Source organism: Acipenser ruthenus, chromosome 21 (genome assembly GCF_902713425.1).
Source record: "Acipenser ruthenus chromosome 21, fAciRut3.2 maternal haplotype, whole genome shotgun sequence".
NCBI lineage: Eukaryota > Metazoa > Chordata > Actinopteri > Acipenseriformes > Acipenseridae > Acipenser > Acipenser ruthenus.
This window is the reverse complement of record NC_081209.1, coordinates 7,158,244-7,181,930: the sequence shown is the minus strand read 5'-3', so window position 1 is coordinate 7,181,930 and position 23,687 is coordinate 7,158,244. Positions and strand designations below refer to the sequence as shown.

At 41.2% G+C, this 23,687-nt stretch overlaps 1 protein-coding gene across 9 annotated transcripts in view; it reads left to right on the top strand.

Annotated features, from left to right (window-relative positions):
* Nucleotides 1-812: 812 nt before the first annotated feature.
* Nucleotides 813-23,687, top strand: part of LOC117428211 (cytospin-A-like) — a 66,766-nt gene continuing 43,891 nt past the window's right edge. For 6 of the 9 annotated variants that reach the window (XM_058994668.1, XM_058994663.1, XM_058994665.1 and 3 more), the window contains exons 1-5: nucleotides 813-1,060; nucleotides 18,721-18,901; nucleotides 19,612-19,762; nucleotides 20,860-22,520; nucleotides 23,248-23,455. In XM_058994668.1, the coding sequence (XP_058850651.1) occupies nucleotides 18,758-18,901; nucleotides 19,612-19,762; nucleotides 20,860-22,520; nucleotides 23,248-23,455 (2,164 nt within the window). In that variant the 5' untranslated portion in view covers nucleotides 813-1,060; nucleotides 18,721-18,757. Of the gene's footprint in view, nucleotides 1,061-1,320; nucleotides 1,404-18,720; nucleotides 18,902-19,611; nucleotides 19,763-20,859; nucleotides 22,521-23,247; nucleotides 23,456-23,687 lie in introns of those variants that run through there. The other 3 variants (XM_058994669.1, XM_058994667.1, XM_058994666.1) reach the window with 1 other exon arrangement.

Below are 23,687 nucleotides of genomic sequence, written 5' to 3'. Positions count from 1 at the left end.
TTTCATTGCCCATTTTTCCTTACTCGGACCCTTACTAAATACCTTGGTATCCCTGAATAGTAAGTGGTAGTGGTAGTATGTGGGTCATAATGTTTTTATATCGAGTCCACATAAGTGACATTATAGAATAATACTGTTCAACAATCACGCACAGAAACACATAACACAACCATTCAAATAAATGGAACTGTAGGGAATCGAATCATTTAAAAAATATGATAAATTATCTCCCGATTTCAAATCTTCAGCTTGTGATCAAAGCACAGCATGTTATAATGAACTCTTAACATCTGATTAACATCTGTGAATACACTTTACACTCACTTAACAAAGCAGCCAGACATCAAAGCTCGAGCCCTACCCACTTTGTACCGCAAAATCTGAATATTAAGGGATCAATGTACATATGAATACGGACTAGTGTTAGTGTTACGTCCACGCACCATTAAACAGGCATTTTTTTAAATTCAAAATCCAGAAAATCGTTTTGTGAATCAATTTTTTTCCATTCCATATTCATATAAATTGGAAGGTGTGCCAATTCATTTTATTCCTTCTGTTTTACTTTTAAGAAACGAATTAATAAAACAGATGTCATATTCTCTTATATTGTACAATCCCTGAAACTGAGAAAAAGTGGAAGTTAATTGAGTATAACATTTCAATGAAGTATACAAAGTGGACAAATAAAAAACATTACATACCACTGCATACACAGAAAAAAAGCAAGTGGAAACTGGAGAGTCTTACAAATCATTTATCTAAAACATTAATTTGCAAACCGTCATTTTACCTACAAAACCCTGGCGAAGCACACCATGTATCCAATTCCAATCAGTCAGTGTCCCATGATTCCAAGCGACTGTGGAGAATTGGCGTGGTGACGCTCTAGCATTACAGCGCTGGTCTGCGCTCGAGTGTCTGTGAAATCAATCAGGAGCAAACATGAAAACGGGATACTAACAGAAACGCAGAACCGAGCCTGGAGGAGAAAACACAAAGAAAACGGGAGTACACCACGGATCGGACCATAATTACTAAAGCAGAAGAACCCTCCAAGGTACGCTTGCAACGCATATTTACAATACAGTCACCACCTAGCACCCAGTGCTGAATACAGATAGGCACCGACTATACAGTTTTAAATTTGAGAAACGCGATGCAATGTGATCACCCAGCTAGCTGCAGTGTAACGTTTTAAACACAGAATACTGCCTGTTTACTTTTTGACTGGCAAATCCATAGTAGTACAGTTAGTTTATACTGCTGTCGAGCCGAGTCGTCTGCTGCTGCTGCTGCTGCTGCTGCTGTCGCTCGTACGGCAGCGAGATCTGTTGCATTTTTGTTTTGGGTCAAGACTTCTCAAGTTTGAACGTGGAAATCTGGCCTACAAGTACAAAACTGTACGTATTTATTTTGTTTTGCATGTGCTTTAATATAGAATAGATGTAGTGGTACTTTTTCCTGTGTTTTTAAAATGTAGCTGTACCGGGGTTGGGATGGTGGGCTTTCTCCAGTTGCGTTAGACTATGTAGTAGTTATGGTTGGCAAGTTGAAGTGACTGTATACCGGACCTAGGTCATTTTATTAATTGCTCCACACATTATCATTTATTCTACCAAGTAGTAATGATAGGTACAAATACACATACTGTATATAACGTTTTTATTTATTTATTTATTTATTTATATCAAACAAATGGGGTCACTAAAAGTGTGTAATTGAGCTGTAATTGATCACTTATATTGTAAATACAATTACGCAGGTTAAGGTCCAACTACAGTTACGTTGTAATTGCAATTATGAATTACACAATTACACTTGTAATTGACCATAGGTTTGCTCTATACTGGCACTGCTACAGTAGTGGTAGGCCTACAGTACAGGGCTTGATGGAAATGTTCATTGCTTTTGCCTTAGCGTTTGTTTTAAAAGGTTGTAAAAGCAGGTTCCCAGAGGATTGAATATGCTATTGTTTACAGATTAAGTTGTTGTAGCTGTTGGCTTGGGCAGGTATGTGCAGACGCCCCAGCCCAGTCTTGTGTGGGATTACAATTGTTTTTTTTTTAGCCGAATATGCTTTCTTCTAGGTTTTTGGGACATGGACAAGGAGATCTGTGATTACTGTACTGGAGGTGTGATGTATTGTATGAGTAAGATCTTGCAATCTCCTCCCTCTTTTTCTGTATGATTACTTTTTTGGAATTGCTCCAGTGTCATGGTTATATACAGATATTATGTAGCACATTGTATACTGTAGATTCAGATTAAGCCCTGGTGAAAATCCAGGGTATTAAATTAATGTAGCCTGTATTACAGGTTTTTAAAGGGTTTCAACGGAAAGTGGGAACATTACAGTTAAGTATGTCAGTTAAGGTTATTGATATGCATATTTGGTTTGGTACTGATTATAAATATTTAATAAGCTCAGCAACTGCACAGTAAACATATTGTTTACATCCTGTTTGCATTTGGTATTAATAGGTTTTTTAAAATAAGAGCATGACTCAAAATAACACACCTGGAGTAACCATTGTTACACAGTTAAAATGGGAATTATTAACTTGTTGTAAAAGAGAAAGTACTGTTCTTTTACCTTATGACAAGTAAACATTCTACCTGTAAGGTCAATTATATGAATGATGAAACTCACAAAACTAATAATAAATAAGTGTTGAGGTTTTCAATAATTGTTACATGCAGTCTCTTAAAGGGTAGTTTTTTGTGACTCCCAAATAATAAACAAACAGCCTTGTATTATCTTATTTGTATCCTTTGTGCTGGAATCAGTTCTTAATGTCTCCCCCATGGTTCATGAGTGGAAATGACTGGACTGGAGGGTTGTGGGTTCAATCCCCAGTGGGGGACACTGATGCTGTACCCTTGAGCAAGGTACTTTACCTAGATTGCTCCAGTAAAAACCCAACTGTATAAATGGGTAATTGTATGTAAAATAATGTGATATCTGTATAATGTGAAATAATGTATAATGTCATATCTTGTAACAATTGTAAGTTGCCCTGGATAAGGGCGTCTGCTAAGAAATAAATAATAATAATAATAATAAAAGTACAGCAAGACTACCATTCACAGTTTTGATTGTATTGTTGTACAGCACCTTGCAGTGCTCCTATTTCTAAAACCAGTTATTCAGGCAAGCACTGTTGTTTTGTTAGTATCTCCATGGCTGGTGTTGGTTACAAAACTGGCAAAGTAAATCAATTGGAATACCAAATGAGCAGGAAATGGCTTGAAATAAAATGGTCCTTTTTGGTGTAAAAGGGTCTGTGGAACAGAGTGGTGGCTGCACTGATTACAGAGACTGTGCAGAACACAAGCATGGTTTCTTTTTTGGCAGATGAGCATCGCTGCAGCAGCGCAAAAGCCTTTCATAACCCAGCTGTTCTGAATTGGGCCCGACGAACAGTATCTCTTGCGCAACAGGACTGACTGAACCGATTGCACTGACTGCCTGCTTAGGAAAAATCTCTGGCTGAATAATTTGAGGTTCCTGGAACTCGTTGCTTGTTGTTTTAAAGAGAAATAGAAACTCAATCCACGGTTCTGGCTTCCTTAGAAAAAGATCTGTGGAATTTCTCCAAACCCTTTTTATGTATTTATTTTTTTTAAAAAAGAAAATACAATATAGGGTTCTATTAAAAACGTACATAGTTACTGCGGTCCTGGAGGAGTGGGGGGAAAGGCACAGAGCCAGTGCATTGCAGAGATGGTATTTGTACAGCTTCAATCAGTATCTCATGGGACCCTATGACTGACTGAGGGCTTCCACCCAATGAGTCTGTGTAGTGCTGTCAATCTACAATAGTAGCCCAAGTGTTACATTCTCAAAAACCCAATACATGTATCCCCAGTCATGGAGAACTGCCCCTCCTCGCCCCTCCTCTTGGTACTATCTGCCAGCCCCCCTGTCCAGGGACCAATGAGCCACATGGCTGCCTTGTATAAACCATGGTGGTCATGGAATTCTACTGTCCATTTGTTACACATCTCTGATGCTCTGTGGTCCAGCTGCCATATGTACGGGACATAAATAATACATTTCTCTTGTTGTGCAGCCTGAACTTCAAAGACTAGCTGTGTATTGTGCTGTAATTGGCAATGGCACAAGGATTTCACAGGAGGAGCTATCCTGACTGCCAAATAGGAAGAGACAACTTTCCTCTTGTGGCTTACAATGTAAATGTATCCAAACTATTTAATTAGCTGACCTACCTATTGTTCAGTGCCACACTGTGTTTTAAAACATAATTCATCCTCCAAATTAAAGGTGCAGGAGGTCTTGTAGCAAGCCAGTGACATTGTACAAAACTCAAAACCCGTACATGTTTGTTAGCTTGGAACCCCTTTTATCACCTGTGTTTGTTCTGACTGTATGTGTCTGTCTTTAACTGCAACATGAGCATTTTCATGTGGATTATATGAAGATCTGAGAATGAGTCTGAATTGTGAAGTGAGGCTTTGCTCCTATACACAAGTGACATAACGCTTTGTGGTTTAGTCTGTGTGTTGTAGGTCTGCCTGTAGCACTGCAAGGAAAATGTTGGAAGGGAATGATGAATTTGGCAGTGTGTTCCCCTTCCCCCAGCCCCTCCCAGTCCCAGGGGTGTGTAGAGCACTGTGGGATCTGGAGTGTGTTGTCACTGACCTGATTTGCCAGGCCTGGAGCTTCTATTGTGAGAGAGGGCAGTGAGCTGCGGCTGCTCCAACCATACAAGACTACTGTGGGGGCTGTGCTGCAGGGAAAAGGGTTTGAATACAATAGAGAAGGTTGATTTATACTGTCACACTATAGGTTTATCATTACGCTGTTTGTGTGCGTCTGTGAGCTCTGTAAACCACAGTGTACTGTTGTAAATAAACACATCTGCAGTACTACTTGCTCAAAATAGTTGTTTTTGTGGTTTGCTCACTTCAAAGTTTTTAAACCACTGGCTTAATGTTAGTAGAGACCCCGTCAAACCTTGTTACAAACTCAGCTCCACTCACAAGCTCACTGTATAGGGTGGAACTGGGAGTCCTGGTACAGTACTGTATGCTGCTGTAGGAGAGAGGCCAGGCCAGTGTACTGCATCCTCACAGTCCTGTTTCATGGATTCAGTTCCTTCTGAAAACATTGGTTTCCTGTCAGGGCTGGGTCCATGACCCTGTGGAATTCTCCCATGGCGAGGGAGAGAAGGCAGTCAATGGCTCTCGCTGTTTCAGAACTAGCTTTAATGCTTGTTCTGCGCACAGTACTCTGAGCGATTTACTGGAGAGCAAAACAGTTGAACCCTTGTGTCGGAGACTGTCAGATTTCCTTGGGAAAGCCTATTGGTTACATTCACAAGCAGTGCAGTGGAGCCATGTCAACATGAAAAAGTGTGTGTGTGTGTGTGTGTGTGTGTGTGTGTGTGTGATTGATCTGGCTGAGAGATATTCCTGTTCTGTGTCGGTTGCTGTACTGTAACATTTTGAACCCTGAGTTTAAATCCAGCTTTCCATAGCCACAGATGAAACAGAGAAACACCAGTTTGTAATGTCTTCTCTTCACTTGCATTGCATTGCCTGATAACACAGGGAGTGATAGCACACTGATTCTACGACACTACAAGGGACTGCAGGCCTGTTATAAAGATTGAATGATTGCAGCTTGATAAAGGGAACCCTGAACAATGCTATGAGTTTTGCATAGAAGAATGTCTTGCATACATCTGTTTTTCAATAACTTTGTTTTACGGGCACTAAAATCCAGTGGCGTTCTGTCCCAGATAGAAAAATAATGCCGTTCAGTATGATGTCAGTAAAGTCTGAATTTGATTTGTGTGCTGACATTATGTATACTACAGTTTGAATTTACTGGTGTGCTAAAGTTTAAGAGTGCAATCCTGAGTGACCACAGTGAATGTGTGCCGTAAAACTAACCGCTGTACAGTGCCGTTAGCGCCATTATTTAAAACCAACCAGGTCAGGGGACGGTTGTATCAGACTGGCCGTCCCTCACCCAGCCCTGCACTGTTTTTGCATGATCATGAAAGCTCCCCACAGCATCAATCCAATTAACCATGTGGTTCCCAGGCCCATTCTAGTCCTTGGGGACCAATAACTGACAGTCTAGTGGGGTTCATTTCAGTCAGTGTTCTGTGTGTGTGTGTTTTTTTTTTTCCAGTACACGCAAAACTAAATTCACATCTGTGTTCATTATTTTGTACGTCATTTGCTTTGTGTGCTCTAGCACAGCCAGTTTTAAATGAGGTTTTTTCATTGCCAAACATGGTACTGTACTGAAAAAATGAGTTTAATTTAGAATCGGTTCAGCCCACGATTGACCTTTTTTAATGTTAAGCATCTAAAGGCAGATTACTATTGAGGCTTGTAGCTGTCTTAATGATGAGCTGCCCACATGAAGGGAGTTTTAAGATACGTTAAATTGTTACAGAACAAAGTTTTTAAGAACAGTAGGTTATTTTGAGTTGAAGTGAGTATTCCAGTTTCGTGGTGCAAGACACGTGCAGCAGCCCTCTCCAATCCTCTTAACATGGAATAGAAATTCAGAGTAAAATGTCATCTACGGCACTGTCACATCATGCAGTGGAGTTCAGTTCAGTTCAGCTTCCCCCCCTTTGAACAGCGCTTGCAGCCCTGCAGATACAGCACAGCTGCTTGGTAATACAATTAAAGCTGCTTGGTAATATAATTAATGTGCAAGACATGACAAGGGGTATTTTAATTTTCAGTATTGACTTTTTTTTAGCACTATACAGAAAGAAAATACTAAGGTAATGAATTTAATAGATTCACTGTAGACTGAATTTCATGCGGGCCTAAGTAAAATTTGTTTTGTGGTCTGCCGTGTTGAGTGGCGTTATCTTTTCTCTTGACCTGTATGCTTTGTTGATAAAATATTAAGAAAACATGGTGATTTTATTCTTTTGATTTCTTAGCTGATACTGATGTAGAGGACAGGAACTACCAGTTTCCCTTTGGTTAGCAGTGAAAGAAGTACCCTTTGTTTGAACACAAGGTCAATTCTACAGGTTACTAAGAAAAATCACCTTTGAGGGTCTCTCTGCTCTTCAGTCCAGATGCTATTTGAAAGGATTTTTGATTCTACGTTCTGTTTTTTATTTTTTATTTTTGGGATCCTTGTGATGCAACAGAGATGACATCCATAACCTCCTGCTGCTGCAAGTATAAACGTGCGCTTGTTAGTTCAGAGTGACAGAACACAACAAAAACTACAACCAACAATGTCCTCTTTCTGGTGGAACGCAGATAAGTATAGACTGTGTAGAAATGTCATAAATCTTCCAGGGGATGACATTTTAGTATAAAATGGGACACCGCAGCTTTTAATAACTGCCAGCAGACAAGAGGGGGTCATAGTGATTTTCATACCACTCTGAGAATCTGTAGCTTCTGTTTTTGCTGCACTGTCAGTTTAAGTGTTGATGCAGTGTGGATTGGCAGACGAGCATGTGTTCTGCAGATGTTGCTTGGGTGATGGGCTTTTATTTTACAAACGGAGCTTCTGCAAATGTGTACTGCTTAAGAAAACACCATGTGCCAGATCTCATTGTAGATTTTTACAGCCATTTGGAACAATATGAACTACACAGAATATTATAGCCGCAACCATTCACAGATGCCAATAATTTAATTATCTATAGCCGATTAACCAGTTCTAGGTTTTAATGTGAGCTTGATTAGCCTCACTGTATAGGTAACAAGATCAGGTGTGTCTTATTAAACTCAAAGTAAAACCAGGAATGGAGCAAACTGCTATGCAATGAGTCTTGTTCCCAACCCTGGCATGTATCAAAAACAGTTTTTTGAGGATTCATATATAACTTTTAGTAAAGTAGGCTTATAAGAAAATGTGTCAAAAACTAAACATCTAAAAACAGAAATGGTAACAGACAAATGCCATAGCCCTCACACAGACACACACCCACCCATACGAATGTAATCTGCATTGCTTAAAAAGAAGACATTGTAGTCATGGTTCTGTCAACGCTGGTAGCTTGGTCAGCCGGCAGGGAAAACTTCTAAGAAACATTAATTGAAACTTTTGTCTAAGTGACTTGTGTTTTAAAGTGATGAATAATTCAACAGAGTGTGTTTGCTACAGTAAAAGAGGTTGGACAACAATCTGTACAGCAAAGGGAGAACCCTGCCAACTTTTTGTTTGCCTATTGAGTCACGCTACTTGTTACAGCACCTGAAATCCTTTGGCTCTCTTCCAAACCGTGTAGTGACCAGGCTGTATCTCACACTGCTTAATACAGCAGCGTCTGAGACCTGGCAGCATGACTGCAAGGTTAGACTAAACATGCATTTGTAGGGTGTCTTTGATGGCAGGTTGATAAACGGCTGCAGTAAATGTTAATTGTTTTGCTGCCTACCACCTACAGTACACTACTGTAGAATTAATTTAGTTTAAAATCTTACTTCCAAATACTGCTTGAACAATGAAGCAGTTACTGTACAATGTTTTGCATAGTTGATAAATCAATACAGAGGATGATTTGTATATCTTTCCTTATTTGCTGTAATTGCTGATTTGTGGATTCTCAGTAGGTGTTGTATCAGTGGTTAATCTAGGAGAGTGATTATCTGCTTCACATGTCCTGTCGTGTTCTCATTCTGTAACACTGCATAGGGAAATGTATAGCTTCTTTATTCTCTCTAGAAATCCCCCTGGGAATGTGGTGCATAATTCAGCCCATGTAAAATGTACCTTACAGTAGGGGTTTCAATCTATTTCAGTATCAAACATTAATAATTTAGCTGTTAACCAAAAAGGTATGCTACAGTACTAATGTTAGCCTTGACATTAATATACAGGAGCCGCACTGCACTGTACAATATAGCACTCTGCCTTTAATGCACTTTAACTTGCACTTATCTGCTCCCTATTTTACTGTATTTAATCCCGAACTTAACCCATTTTGTAGTATTTTCTATTTCGCTTGCAATCGTATCTAACTCTGATGTAACTATCAACACTTATCTGCTCTTGAACTGCCCCGATATCAAATCGTACTGTGTTTTGTATTTGATCTTATTAGGACCGAAGTCATTGTATTTTGTATCTTGCTCTTAATTGTACTGTAATTCTTTATGTATTTTTTTGTATACAACTGTAAATCACCCTGGTTAAGGGTGTCTGCTAAGAAAGAAATAAATAATAATAATAATAATAATAATAATATTAATAATAATAATAATAGAGCTAATACTAGTATGTATAAAATGTTTAAGCAGATTTCATGAAATCCTCCTCTGCTACAGCTCAATGGTCCCAGAGATGGAGTGTGGCAGCCACAACGTATCTTCTGCAGTGGAAGCCACTGGCCTGTTGGATGAGTTCAAATATTCAAATATACTCAAACGCTTACCATCTCCCACCAAAAAAAAAAAAAACAAAAAACCTCTTGTGACAACCCTTTTTAATTTTTATGGTAAATATATGCAGTGTTTTGTAAATACATTGTTCTATTGCGTGCTGTTGTGCGTTAGATGTTCCCTATGTGAAAGTGTAAGCAAAAGTATTGTGTGCTGCGGTAAACTTGGGGTCTTAAGTGTTTGAAACACACTATTAGTTATACAGATCGCGTTTAAAGAGATTAGGCTCTCCTAATGGCCTCATCGGAGTGGGTAGCATGAATAGCACTGACAGAGGTCTACTGAAATCTAATAGCAGGGTGATCAAATTAAAAAAGACTATGTATTATATTATGAAGGTCTATTTCTACACTATATGAAACATATCTGGGTTTGCTTTGAGCTGTCCTGCCTGGGAATGTGTGCAGCTCCTGGGATGCAGGATCTCTGGAAAAGCGATAAGAGCGCGCCGGCTGCAGCCGTCTGGAAATTGAAAGCAGGCGGGGCTGGAATTTTTACACGGACGAAGTGATTTACAGCTTCCGACATGCGGTCACAGGGCCTCGCTCATGTGCTTCCTTTACCTGCATCTACAGTAGGTGCTGCCTCTGTATTAGGAAGGGGAAGCAGCTGGAGCAGTACAGTGCGGTGTGTTGTACTGTATGTTCATAACCCTTCCTGTGTTTTTGGTCGACACAGCTTGCTCATTACCTGCATTGGTTGATTGACATGTTGCTGCACTTCTCTCCACTACTCCCTTTATCAGTCCCCGATCATTACTGCTGTTTGTCATACTTCAAAGACAGTTCAGTTAGTGATACAGATGCAGCATACAGTACCTGGGTAGCTTCAGTTACCTGTTCTTTTAGAGTTGAACTCTGTCTAGTATAACTGGAACGTGTCATTGCCATGTCATAGTATTGCCTCTGGTATCTGTATAGTAACAGTGGGGCGTGACTGAAAATGGAAGCATGCAGTAAACCATGCCTGACCTGTGTAATGACCATCTCTGGGATTATGGATCTGCCTTGTTGAACCCCAGCAGAGACAGCCTTGAGCACATTGAATTGTGAGCCAGGGCACCTTTTAAAAGGTGAGATTAGATATTTTTCTAGTTATTATCCTGCACCACACAGCTTCATGTCTGCAGGCATGGACATTTTTCAGTGGTTGATTTCATGTACATTATATGTGTTACGGTTCATGTGTAAAATTGGTAAATCTATAGATTAGTCGGTAAATGTGTAGTTTTACCAGCATTTGAGGTATATTAGGAAATAAAATAACATCATGGCAAAAAAAAAAAAAAAGATTTCTGTAAGATCTGTTACGCACTTGGGTAAATTAACTAATTTATTATCCAATTTATTATTATTATTATTATTATTATTATTATTATTATTATTATTATTATTATTAATAAATAATATAATTAGCAGAGACCCTGCATTAATGTTTTGTCCTATATACAGACATGATTAGAGACTTTATTTCTAACAATTTTATCCCCCTTGTCTTTCGCTTTTTAAAAAAAAAAAACACTTTCCCGATTTTTATTTTAAATCAAAATTTATCTTAGGACAAACATTAAGCATGGTAATAATGACATCTCTTCAGTAAAACTCATGCCTCTACTAAGTGTGATTTAGTATTATTAATTTGAGCCCATTAAGAAAAAGCATAACCTAAGAGGATGCAGGTTTTGCATTTAGTCAATGATGGTTTTTTTTCTTTTTTATATATTTAGACTGGTGGTAAATATGTATTTGATCATGTAAATTGGACCTACTGTAATATAGGAAGTGTACAAACAAAACTGCCTTGTGTTCCCCACCCAGGCATCTTTCAACCACTCCTACAATATGACTCAAGGATTCCAGTCAGCAGCTGATACTGGTTGCTAATTATTTTTCTCTGTTCCCGCCCCAACACTCACACACACTCACACACACACACTACAACAAGCACTGTAATCATTTCAAACTTAACTACAGGTACAATACTGCAGGCAGTGCAAGGAAGTAACATTGAGCAACACATGAAAATACCCAATGTGGTGTTAGCTCAACCTTTTATTCACTGGCATGGGCCTTCACTTGGAGTCTGAGTCATCAGGACATGGACTTGGGCTGGAAAGAAACAAACAGGAGCATGTCTTCAGTGTAAGCTGATGTATCTTTACAGCTGGTGTAGTAATATTCCTTCTTGTTGCACGATTTGTTTTGCCCAAGTTTTTCTTCCCCGTACTACAGCGGCTCTCCATAACAGCTCAGGAGAATTGAAGATGATCACTCCTTCAAGCCAGTCTTCTCTTGACACTCAGGAGGTCCACAGCACTTGTCGGTGAGCTGCTGGCTGCTGTTGACCGGGGGCCTGGCAGTCGGGACTACTGTACTCGGTCCATGTCTGTCTACAGCCTGTCTCCCCTGCCATTCTCAATCAAGAAACTAAAACACAGCCCCTGTACTGTGCCTGTAAATGGATAGTCTACTGTAGTACATTCCATAAATGAAGGGGCTGCTTAGTGTGTTTTTTCAGGCAGACGAGCATTGGTCACAACAGGGCCTATAACGTTCAGATAATTCAGGGGATTGTGAAGTTGACGTTTGGGTGGACAGGGTTTTAGTGTTTTATATGAAATTTGAATGACCGTGGCCCTGGTCCTGCAGAGGCACAGATAATATCGTTCTGTAGTTTTCATGTATCCTGTGACTGACTCGCACATCTGATTCCAGTGCCACGGTGCTCCTTTGATTCTTCTCGTGTTTCAAGGCCAGAGTCGTGGTTTTGATATTGTCCTGTTTTTTTTTTTATTGAAATGATATCTTAAGAAATTAAAATGTTGTCCCTAAGGACGCTGTAAAGTGCATAGATAAACCAACATGAAAACACTATTATAGTAAACACGAATAATGTACACATTTATCATATACAAATTGGTGTCTTTTTGTCTGCTAAAATATTGTTTTGCTGAAACAACCCTTAACGTGAAAGGGCACAACAAACCCTTTAGTGAACACTAGGGCTGTTTTATATACTATGTTATTAAAGGCCAGCCCTCCTGTTTTTAAAATGGCTTATTTTTATTTTGAAAACCTGCCATACAATATGTTCATTTTTTTAAAGTTATTAAGAGTGCTTAATGGATTGGATTTAAATTCTACTGGTACTGTTAAGTATGTAATATATATATATATATATATATATATATATATATACAGTACTGTGCAAAGGTTTTAGGCAGGTGTGAAAAAATGCTGTAAAGTAAGAATGCTTTCAAAAATAGAAATGTTAATAGTTTATATTTATCAATTAACAAAATGCAAAGTGAGTGAACAGAAGAAAAATCTACATCAAATCAATATTTGGTGTGACCACCCTTTGCCTTCAAAACAGCATCAATTCTTCTAGGTACACTTGCACACAGTTTTTGAAGGAACTCGGCAGGTAGGTTGGCCCAAACATCTTGGAGAACTAACCACAGTTCTTCTGTGGATTTAGGCAGCCTCAGTTGCTTCTCTCTCTTCATGTAATCCCAGACAGACTCAATGATGTTGAGATCAGGGCTCTGTGGGGGCCATACCATCACTTCCAGGACTCCTTGTTCTTCTTTATGCTGAAGATAGTTCTTAATGACTTTCGCTGTATGTTTGGGGTCGTTGTCATGCTGCAGAATAAATTTAGGGCCAATCAGATGCCTCCCTGATGGTATTGCATGATGGATAAGTATCTGCCTGTACTTCTCAGCATTGAGGAGACCATTAATTCTGACCAAATACCCAACTCCATTTGCAGAAATGCAGCCCCAAACTTGCAAGGAACCTCCACCATGCTTCACTGTTGCCTGCAGACACTCATTCGTGTACCGCTCTCCAGCCCTTTGGCGAGCAAACTGCCTTCTGCTAAAGCCAAATATTTCAAATTTTGAATCATCAGTCCAGAGCACCTGCTGCCATTTTTCTGCCCCCAGTTCCTGTGTTTTCGTGCATAGTTGAGTCGCTTGGCCTTGTTTCCACGTCGGAGGTATGGCTTTTTGGCCGCAAGTCTTCCATGAAGGCCACTTCTGACCAGACTTCTCCGGACAGTAGATGGGTGTACCAGGGTCCCACTGTTTTCTGCCAATTCTGAGCTGATGGCACTGCTGGACATCTTCCGATTGCGAAGGGAAGTAAGCATGATGTGTCTTTCATCTGCTGCAGTAAGTTTCCTTGGCCAACCACTGTGTCTACGGTCCTCAACGTTGCCCGTTTCTTTGTACTTCTTCAAAAGAGCTTGGACAGCACATCTGGAAACCCCTGTCTGCCTTGAAATTTCTGCCTGGGAGAGACCTTGCTGATGCAGTATAACTCCCTTGTGTCTTGTTGCTGTGCTCAGTCTTGCCATGGTGTATGACTTTTGACAGTAAACTGTCTTCAGCAACCTCACCTTGTTAGCTGAGTTTGGCTGTTCCTCACCCAGTTTTATTCCTCCTACACAGCTGTTTCTGTTTCAGTGAATGATTGTGTTTAAACCTACATATTGAATTGATGATCATTAGCACCTGTTTGGTATAATTGTTTAATCATACACCTGACTATATGCCTACAAAATCCCTGACTTTGTGCAAGTGTACCTAGAAGAATTGATGCTGTTTTGAAGGCAAAGGGTGGTCACACCAAATATGGATTTGATTTAGATTTTTCTTCTGTTCACTCACTTTGCATTTAGTTAATTGATAAATATAATCTATTAACATGTCTATTTTTGAAAGCATTCTTACTTTACAGCATTTTTTCACACCTGCCTAAAACTTTTGCACAGTACTGTGTGTGTGTGTGTATATATATGTGTATATATATATATATATATATATATATATATATATATATATATATATATATATATATATACTGTTGTAAGCATTACCATAAACTCCCACAGTTTCCCAGAGGGGATCCTAAAACACTTTTTCAAAGCAAATGGAAGACCAGAGGCTAATTGGCTTTGATCAGTGTTTGAAGCTTCTCAATTATTTAACAGCATAAACATACTGAACATGGCAGAAGGCACATTAATATTGCATATTATCTGATAGTCTACTTCTTAATTGCAGCTATAGGCTACTGCATGGGCTCAAGGCTAGGCATGAATTAGAAAACGTCTGAAGTGGAGATCTGTACTGTAAATACAGCTTCTCTGGTTCTTAGATAAGCGCGCAGTACAGTATCGTATGTAGTTACAAGCATTTGGGATAATGATGCTTAACCTGGAGCTTTATATATACAAGGGGTTGTGCTTGTTTAGCATTATGTGGAGCTCCAGTTTCCCGTTGAACTGGAGGCATTTGAAATGACCCTTCCACTCCCACTCATCTTCAAGATGTTTACTCGCAGCATATTTGCACTGGAGGACCCGGAGCCCAGCGTTGGAGAGCAAATATTTCATATCCCACAGAGGCCGCAGTGAGGCTCCACTACAATATGCAGGCCTTTGTACAGCTGAAAGAAATTAGGCTTATTTGAAAGAAGAGGCCTCTGGTTATTGCTATAAAGCAGCAATAAGAAAGGGTTGAGGGAGCTGTAAAGTTACCCGAGGTTACAGGAATGTTGTTATTTTTTTTTGGTACAGCGGCTGTTGTTGATCTGAATGAATCTCCCTTTTGGTCTGACCACAACAGAGCCCGGGCCTGCAGTCAGCCTGGTGTCTGTTGGGCCAGTTCGTCTTGTAAAGCTGTTGATGTGTGTGTGTGTGTGTGTGTGTGTGTGTTTAAACACATGTGTTTGCATACCCACAGGATCTCTATTGAAAGTATTCTCACCAGTCACAGAGCTCTGCTAGCCAGGCTGCACTGGATTTAAATTAAGCACATTTATTATCCCGGCAGGGGATGAGGAGCTACATTATAGGAGGTCTGTACATACTGTACATATGCCAGGCTTACATTACTGTACAGTATGTATCTTGAGAACATTAGAAGTTATTCCACATTCATATACTTTGCCATGATAGGAACACCTCATTTTCATTAAACTATTCCTTGCCATTTCTTATTTTGTGCTAGTTTGTACAACCTGTTGACTTCATGGTGATCCACTGTTTCGTCATTCTGCTACTGTAGCTGTAATTTTGAATGTATAGCCATGAAGGGAGATGTGTGTTACTGATACAATTATTTTTGTTTAGATTAATTTTGTTTATGTATTAAATGTCTAATGCCAGTTGTACCTTTGCAATACTGTGTGACATGCTAAATTTGATTTCAAAGTTAAGAATTAATTCATATGTTTATATTCTGTACAGCTACTCAATATATTAAAAAAATAAAATACTATTTTGAGTAGTGTTTAGTAGTGTCCACAACATTATAGAACTGTAATACACTATATATAGGGTGTTTTGACCATGTCTATACAGTAGAATACACCTATAGATTAGAATTCTACAGAGTAAAGTATTTCTGTATATGGTTTGGGAGTAATAATAGCCTCCGCTATTATTACTGTGTATCCAGCATTTTGATTCAAACTTGTATTTGTCACCAGGATGTTGGTAGCAGTTGAACTGCTCTAGCTGCACTTGAGATAGATTATTATTGCTGAGGGTATGAGGACAGCTTTCATTCATTGCACTGGGGTACTGTATCTCAACAGAAAAGTAGGGCAGTGGTACTGCTAGATATATTAGTTATCGTATTAAAATCGTCATAACAGTAAATTGAAAATGACTGTTTCCCACATTTTAGGTTATCTTTAGTTAACTAGAATAAAGATCGGGTGTAGCTTGTTGGTGCTGACTTGAGCTGCAGTATACAAGACCATTATTACTGCTGACTGTGTCAGACCTGTGTGGTACTGTAAGACTTGAACTTTTTTGCTCAAGACTAAACCAGAAATAAAATGTTGACGCCAAGAAATGGAAGCAAAAAGATCATACGGGGATTTGATGTGATAATGTTTTGCTACACACAAAAGAACAGTTACTGTATAGTACCTGTAATCATTTTTGCTGTGATGAATTTGTAGCAGAAGGTGATTGCTAGGGAGAAATAGAAAAATAAGCAGTCCAGTTAATTGGTTCAGATTCTTTATGGTAGACAAAGTAAATACGCCTGTACTGTATGAACATAGGGTACTGTACCTCAAAGGGCAATGTCATTCAAACATCGGCAGGTCAGCACTGTAGTTTTGATTTGGTTCCACAAATTACTTCCAGATTTTCTCAGATTAGTGAATGAAATTCAATTCAAATAAACTCTCCTTCAATCCCAGTATTCCTGGCACTTGATAGGCTTGTGGTGGTGTTACTGTCAAGGGAGTCTGTAGACACGCAGTGAAGTGCAAGGCAAATGCTGTTTTTATTTAGTCTGAGACATTCCAAGACTCCAAGGTTAATGGTCTGTAGAGTGCAATTTCACCAGATATTACTTCCAATTCTACTTAAAAAAATATATATATATTTCCAGCAGCTCAGATAATGCAAGCTTAAAGGCTGAATTAAAGCAGTTCACTTAGGCTGGGGAGCTACAATAAAAAAATACATGCCACACAAAGACTATAGGAAGCATATTAAATGGTCCAAGCTACTCTGAACTGTGGTATTGAGATACCAGGACTTTCACTCGAGATGCGTCATTTTTAAAGAATGTTTTAATGAAAATTAGATCATGTTTGATCTTCATTAAACTGCTCTAGAATGCTGCTGTCTTCTGTAACATCAAACTGTATTAGGAGAACACACTTTCAAACGTCTGTTCCCCGGCAAGCCCCCCTTTTTGTTACAGCGCTGTACGCTGTGCCGGCTGCATTAGTGAACTGTAGTGTTAACCTTTTAAGGAATACTCCTGCTGGAGCTGCATGCCAGGTTCTCCTATTGGACAGGTCGTATTTTCAAACCGCATTGCTGGCGGTTGCTTGTTAATGCTCCGCTCTTCAAAAGCAGAAAGTGTCCTGTGCTTTCTTCATTCTGTGAGTGTTTACTGTACTACTGCAGCACTGTGGAGAATCCCTGTCGTTTTTTCTAATGTGTTCTCCAAGGAAGGGACAGTCTCAGGACAGCAGGTAAACTTCAGCGCTTCTGTAGTACTTGGTGCAGTATGACCGCTAGTTGTTGAGATTCATTCTGTGTTAGGGTGAGGTCACTAATACTAGATTTTGATATTCAAGTTTAGCCAGATAGGATATACTGCAGAATGATGGATGCAGCTTTCTTACTGTAAGTGATGGCTGAAAATCTTTTCATAACAGCAAGCGCAATGCAATATGAGATATGTATTGGCTGGCAGTGATCTGGAATTAACTTTCTCTCTCTGACATGTCTTGCTGTTGTTTCAGGTCTGTTTTATTTCAGCATCAGAGGCATTGCCATATTGAGTTGATTATACAGTTGTAAGGCTAAGCAGTCAGCGCAGGGACTGAGATTTCTTATAATCCTGTAAATATTTGTAAAAAAAGTTGTATGACATCAATTGTACCCAAATGTAATCTGATAAAGTCTGTAAGAGTCTTTGAAGATTGGTAAAAATGTAATTATCGGATTTGCCACGTAGTGCAAGACAGACAGATAGACAGATGGATGAAATCAGTGCACTAGATCCTCATTTTGAATGGGGAACCTACGCTGTATTAACTTCTGTACAGTAGTCTTTAAAGACACGTCGAAGCCTTCGTCTCCATTTTTGTAAACAGCTTTTGAATTCCCCCATACGTTCCTGGACAGAGTGTCTCAAGTAGAACTGCTTTGAACACATAATGTACCTTCCTACTTTTTAAACTGTTACTCGACGTGACACAGACAAACATGTACCTCAAAGGCCTCTTTGTCCAGCACAGAGAGCTTTGGGGGGGTCTAAATATCTGCAGATAGAGGAGCGGGCTGCTAAAATGTAATACTTCAACTTCAGTTACAGTATTTTCGTTCAATGTCTCCCCCCTTTCTCTTCACAACCATGTGAATGAAGATCCAGTCTCTTATTCTGCTTTCAATGTGAGGTGATGTCTTCCCTCCGCTGTCCCCTTGTGTGTACTCTGGGAACTGTTCCAGCACAGCAGGGCTCGAGATTGGAATTTCAAGATATTTTTGTTCATTCAGCAGATAATGAGATGGTTTGTTTCCACAGCACAGGGGGTAGAACAGTTTATCGTAAGGACATTAAGCAGAGGACATTAAGAGTTGTTGGTTTTTTTTTTTTTTTTTTTTTTGCTGTACGCTTGAAGAAATGTAGTTTTCCTCTAGGGAACCCAATCAGTACAACAGTGCCATTAGACCATTTGCTGTCAAGAGGCATGGCTTATTACTGGCAGCATGGGATCATGAGAACCTTGGCATGATGCACTCATCAGTGTTGTTTTTGTTCCGCAGTCTGAGCTGTAAATGTATCAGAAACCGGGAGCCCAGCATGAAGAAAGCAAGCAGGCCAGCGGTCACCTCATCGAAGGCTGCGGCAGGGAGTAAGACGCAGAGCAACGAGAAACTGAAATCTGAGAACGGGGCGACTGGGAAGAGCAGCTCCAAGACCGGAGGCACAGCGGCACTGTCCAAGGTAACGTCTGCACCACGGACACCAAGCATGACGTCTGTACTGTGCAGGACGGAGAGGTCATTTAGGAAACACATGTCTACAATACACAGGGTGGCTATAAAGTTAGCACTGCTGCAATGGAAAAGACCAATGAATCTTGGCAGATGGAGGCACCCAGTGGTGGTCAACAAGACAACCACCGTGATCATCTCTTATGTTTGTCTGTAATATCACTTTCTGTTGTCGAGCTTTTCAACGGCAGTACTGTATTTGCACTGTGTACTGAAATAAGAGGTACTGCAAGTCAGTGTGACTAAAATACCACATCATTATCACTAGTACAGTATAACTTTGTTCTTTTAAATAGAGTGAAGGTAATATACTTAATGACACACACCTACAGCCATATCCACTGATAGAGTTTGAAATTGTCTAATAAGCAATTACATTTCAACATTTACAGCGCAAGTGAGCTGGATTAATGATAACATTTGACCTTCTATGTCTTTATTACCCATTTCCTATTGATAAAGAGCGGTATTATGCAACCCTGATAACTGTGATACGGTGCAGGTTGAATCAAAATCCACGAGGCTGGACTCTTGATGGACCTGCTTGCATGCTTGTTAACACTCTCAAAGCCCACGTAGCTTGAAATAATAATGCACTGTAATAATGGAGATCTAAATCTGGGCGGGGCGTGGCATCACCTTTCTCTGTTTCCCTTCCAGACAAAGAGCAATGATGACCTGTTAGCAGGGGTGGCTGGCGGTCTGTCGGTGAACAACAGTGTGAAGGGAAAGAGGACCTGCTCGGTGGCGGGCACCTCCACAGCCGGGACCACCGGCAGCACCTCCGAGGGCAAGACCAAGAGCAGCACTGGTACGAGGCCGGGGGCGGGGCTGTTCAAAGGAACCGATCCTCGTAAAGCTGGCAGTGTTCCAGAACTAGTAAGAATGTCATAGTAAGAGTTAGGCGAAGGTGGGAGGTGGCTTCAAACTTTCATCCTGTATCTTTGTAGAAGCTTGTTTAACAACACTGGGGATGCATGTCCCTGTTGAAGTGGAGGCGTCCCTATGTATGTACAATGTGTCTTACTTCACAGTTTTATATATATCTTGAGAACCACTTCTCCTCTTGTGTCAAAACTGGCTTACGACATTATTTACTACAGGGTATCAAGAGTAGCAAACTGTATACAGTATATGGAGGAATCTGTACTGTACACTTTGACACTTTTTACTTCAATAAGGTGGACGTACTGCTAACATACTTGCTACTAGGTTTGAAGCATTCATTTTAAACAAACTGAACTGCTTTCTCAGTTGATTATATCTGAAGTAAACAGATCGGGAAATTATATTTTGGTGTAAAATTAGAAATTATTGTGGGATACTGCAGCTTTAACTTCTGAACATGCATTAATATAGACTTTAAAAGCTACAGACTCCTAAGTCTAAACATCGTTCTTTAATGACTGTTGAGGCTGGTGACTGGGGTTGTAAATGTGTCCCGTGTCTGTATGTGGCTCATGTGTTCTGTCACGTGAACAGCAGCCGGATAGGTTTCACAGTAGCTCTATGAAAGACTCAAGACCATCTTGGGGGCCAGAGGCTGCAAGAGGGAGAACAGCAATCAGAATAATGTCTGAAGGTTCTGTGCTTCTGTTATAATGAGTCTACTCTCACGGCTGGACATTCGCAGCTAATCAGGCCGCATTATCTTTCAAAACTGCTCTTGAAGAGTGTCAGATTTTTATTGTAGAAATATCCTAAGCAATCACCTCCTCACCCTCAGATCGCATTCATATATTAGTCCAGGTGGCAGATGGAAATGCAGCATTAAAAAATACAGATGTATTAACCTGCAGTTGATAATGCTGTGCTTATCATAGACCTGTGTTTTCACACAGTACTAAAACACTAATTGAAATGAAAACGGTCATTTTCTGTACGTGTATATATCTTTTCTTCATACAGGTTCTTCAGCTAAACGTGGCACGTCTTCTGGGGCTAAAGAGGTGAGCTCAACACGAGACAGACTCCGGGAGCGTTCTCGAGCTGGTACAGGCAAGAAGCTATCCTCCTCTGCAGCCGCTGCCACTAACGATGCCACGCTGGCCAAGCGATCCCGCAGCCACATACTGGCCGAGTCGGAGACGCGCATGAGCAAGTCCAAATCAGACAGCCAGATCACCGACAAAGCTGCCTTGGAGACTAAAGTGAAGGACCTTCTGGGCTTGGCAAAGAGCAAAGATGTGGAGATTCTGCACTTGCGCAACGAGCTGAGGGACATGCGGGCCCAGCTGGGCTTGGGCGAGACCTCTGAAGAGGGGGAGGAGGACAAAGTGGTGGTGGCGGCAGAGGAAGAGGTCGTCTCCATCACTCACCAAGCTACAGACGTGGAATCCACGCTGCTGCAGCTTCAAGAGCAGAACAATGCCATCCGTGAGCAGCTGAACCAGCTGAAGAACGAGAACCGCATGTTGAAAGACCGGTTGAATGCGCTGGGCTTCTCCCTGGAGCAGAGGTTGGACGGCTCGGAGAAGATCTTCAGCTACCAGTCCCTAAGCCTGGATTTAGATGTGGGAAGTGTCCACAGTGACGGAGGAGGGACGCTGACCTCCTCGGTGGAAGGATCAGCCCCTGGTTCCATGGAGGATCTCCTGAGCCAGGATGAGAACACTCTAATGGAAAACCGTCGCAGCAGCTCCATGGACAACCTGGACAGCGAATCCAGTGAGGTCTACCAACCCATCACCTCCAGCGACGATGCTCTGGACGCCCCTTCCTGTTCCTCCTCTTCCTCCGAGTCCGAGGGGGCCCCGAGTCGAGAGAGGTCTCGGAAAGGCAGCAGCGGGAACGTCAGCGAGGTCTCAGTGGCCTGCTTGACGGAGAGGATCCACCAAATGGAGGAGAACCAGCACAGCACCGCCGAGGAGCTTCAGGCCACATTGCAGGAGCTGTCCGACCTGCAGCAGATCACTCAGGAGCTGAACGCAGAGAACGAGAGGCTGGGGGAGGAGAAAGTCATCCTGATGGACTCGCTGTGTCAGCAGAGCGACAAGCTGGAGCACTACGGCCGGCAGATCGAGTACCTCCGCACTTTGTTGGACGAGCATCACATCTCCTACGTCGTAGACGAAGACATCAAGAGCGGCCGTTACTTGGAGCTGGAGCAGCGATACATGGAGCTGGCGGAGAACGCGCGCTTCGAGCGAGAGCAGCTGCTCGGGGTCCAGCAGCACCTGAGCAACACCCTGAAGATGGCTGAGCAGGACAATAAGGAAGCCCAAGAGATGATCGGGGCCCTGAAGGAGAGGAACCACCACATGGACCGCATCATCGACTCGGAGCAGAAGGGCAAGGCGGCTCTCTCCGCTGCTCTGGAGGATTACAAAGCCACGCTTGGCAATGAACAGTTGGAGCTGAACCGCTTCAAATGCCAGCTGGAGCAAGAGAGGCAGAAGGTGGCTGAGCTCTACTCCATCCACAACTCTGGAGACAAGAGCGACATCCAGGAGCTGCTGGAGAGCGTGCGAATGGACAAGGAGAAGGCAGAGGCCCTGGCCACCAACCTGCAGGAGGATCTGGGTCACACACGCAATGAGGCCAACCGGCTGCAGGATGCCTTCGGCAAGGTAACTGAAAGCAACACACAGGTCCTGGGAGAGGGGGTAGGGGGAGACTGGTGATATAGTTATTTAGTACAGTGAGGGGTACTTGGAGTCTATTCCAATCCAGGGTCTTGTTCCAACCAGGCACTTCATTAAACAATCATATACCTTGTTAGAAAAAGGCTCGGGACTGTTCAACTGACAGTGGGACACTGCAACATTAGAGTTAATTTTACAGCAGTAATGATGCCAAAAAGAATGTAGTGTGAAAGTAAATCTAAAGCAGTGGTTTAGCAACCTCATCCTATCCAGCACAGTTATTTTGTTCCAACCGTGTTTATTATTATTATTATTATTATTATTATCATTATTATTATTATTATTATTATTATTATTATTATTATTATTGAATCCATTAGGCCTCTGACAATCAGGTCCTAATAAAACCTGTTTGGTATTGCCCTCTTGGACTGAAATTGCCTACTTTTTATCAAAAAGAGAAATGCTTTGGCATGAAGATGAATGGATTCCTTAAAGGTCAGGTGTTTATTGCATAAATCATTTCATTACCGATAGTTTGTAAAAGGTCATCTAGGTCTGCCATTTTTTACAGACCTATTTAACCCTGTAATACCAGTTTCTGTATCACATTATACAGAATACCTTGCAATGAAAAACACAGAAATGTGCTTTTAAAGTATGAGGGATGCTTTTATCTGCAGTGCGTGTGTGTGTGTCTGTGTGTGCGCAGGTGGAAGCAGAGTACAGGCTCTTCCAGGACGAGGCTAAGAAGCAGATTGCAGAGCTGACCATGAGCCTGGACAAGCTGCGCTCTGCTCTGGAGGAGAAGGAGACGGCCATCGAAGACATGAAGGAGACCATCTTCGAGCTGGAGGATGAGGTGGAGCAGCACCGCGCTGTCAAACTGCATGACAACCTAATCATCTCCGACCTCGAGAGTGAGTCTCACCCTACAGCCTGCACCCGCACCCCGCTCCTGTTACATTCTCCAGGGTTAGGAACTCCCACGAGCCCTGCAGTCCTGGTGACAGTTGAGAGTATTATTTAGCATTATTTAACATAGCATTGCATGGTTGGCTGGTATCAGTAAGGTAATGTAGAATTGTTTGAAAAGTTCAGAGTGATCAGATGCTGGTATCATGTAGCCTTTTAAAGACCAGTATCCAATCA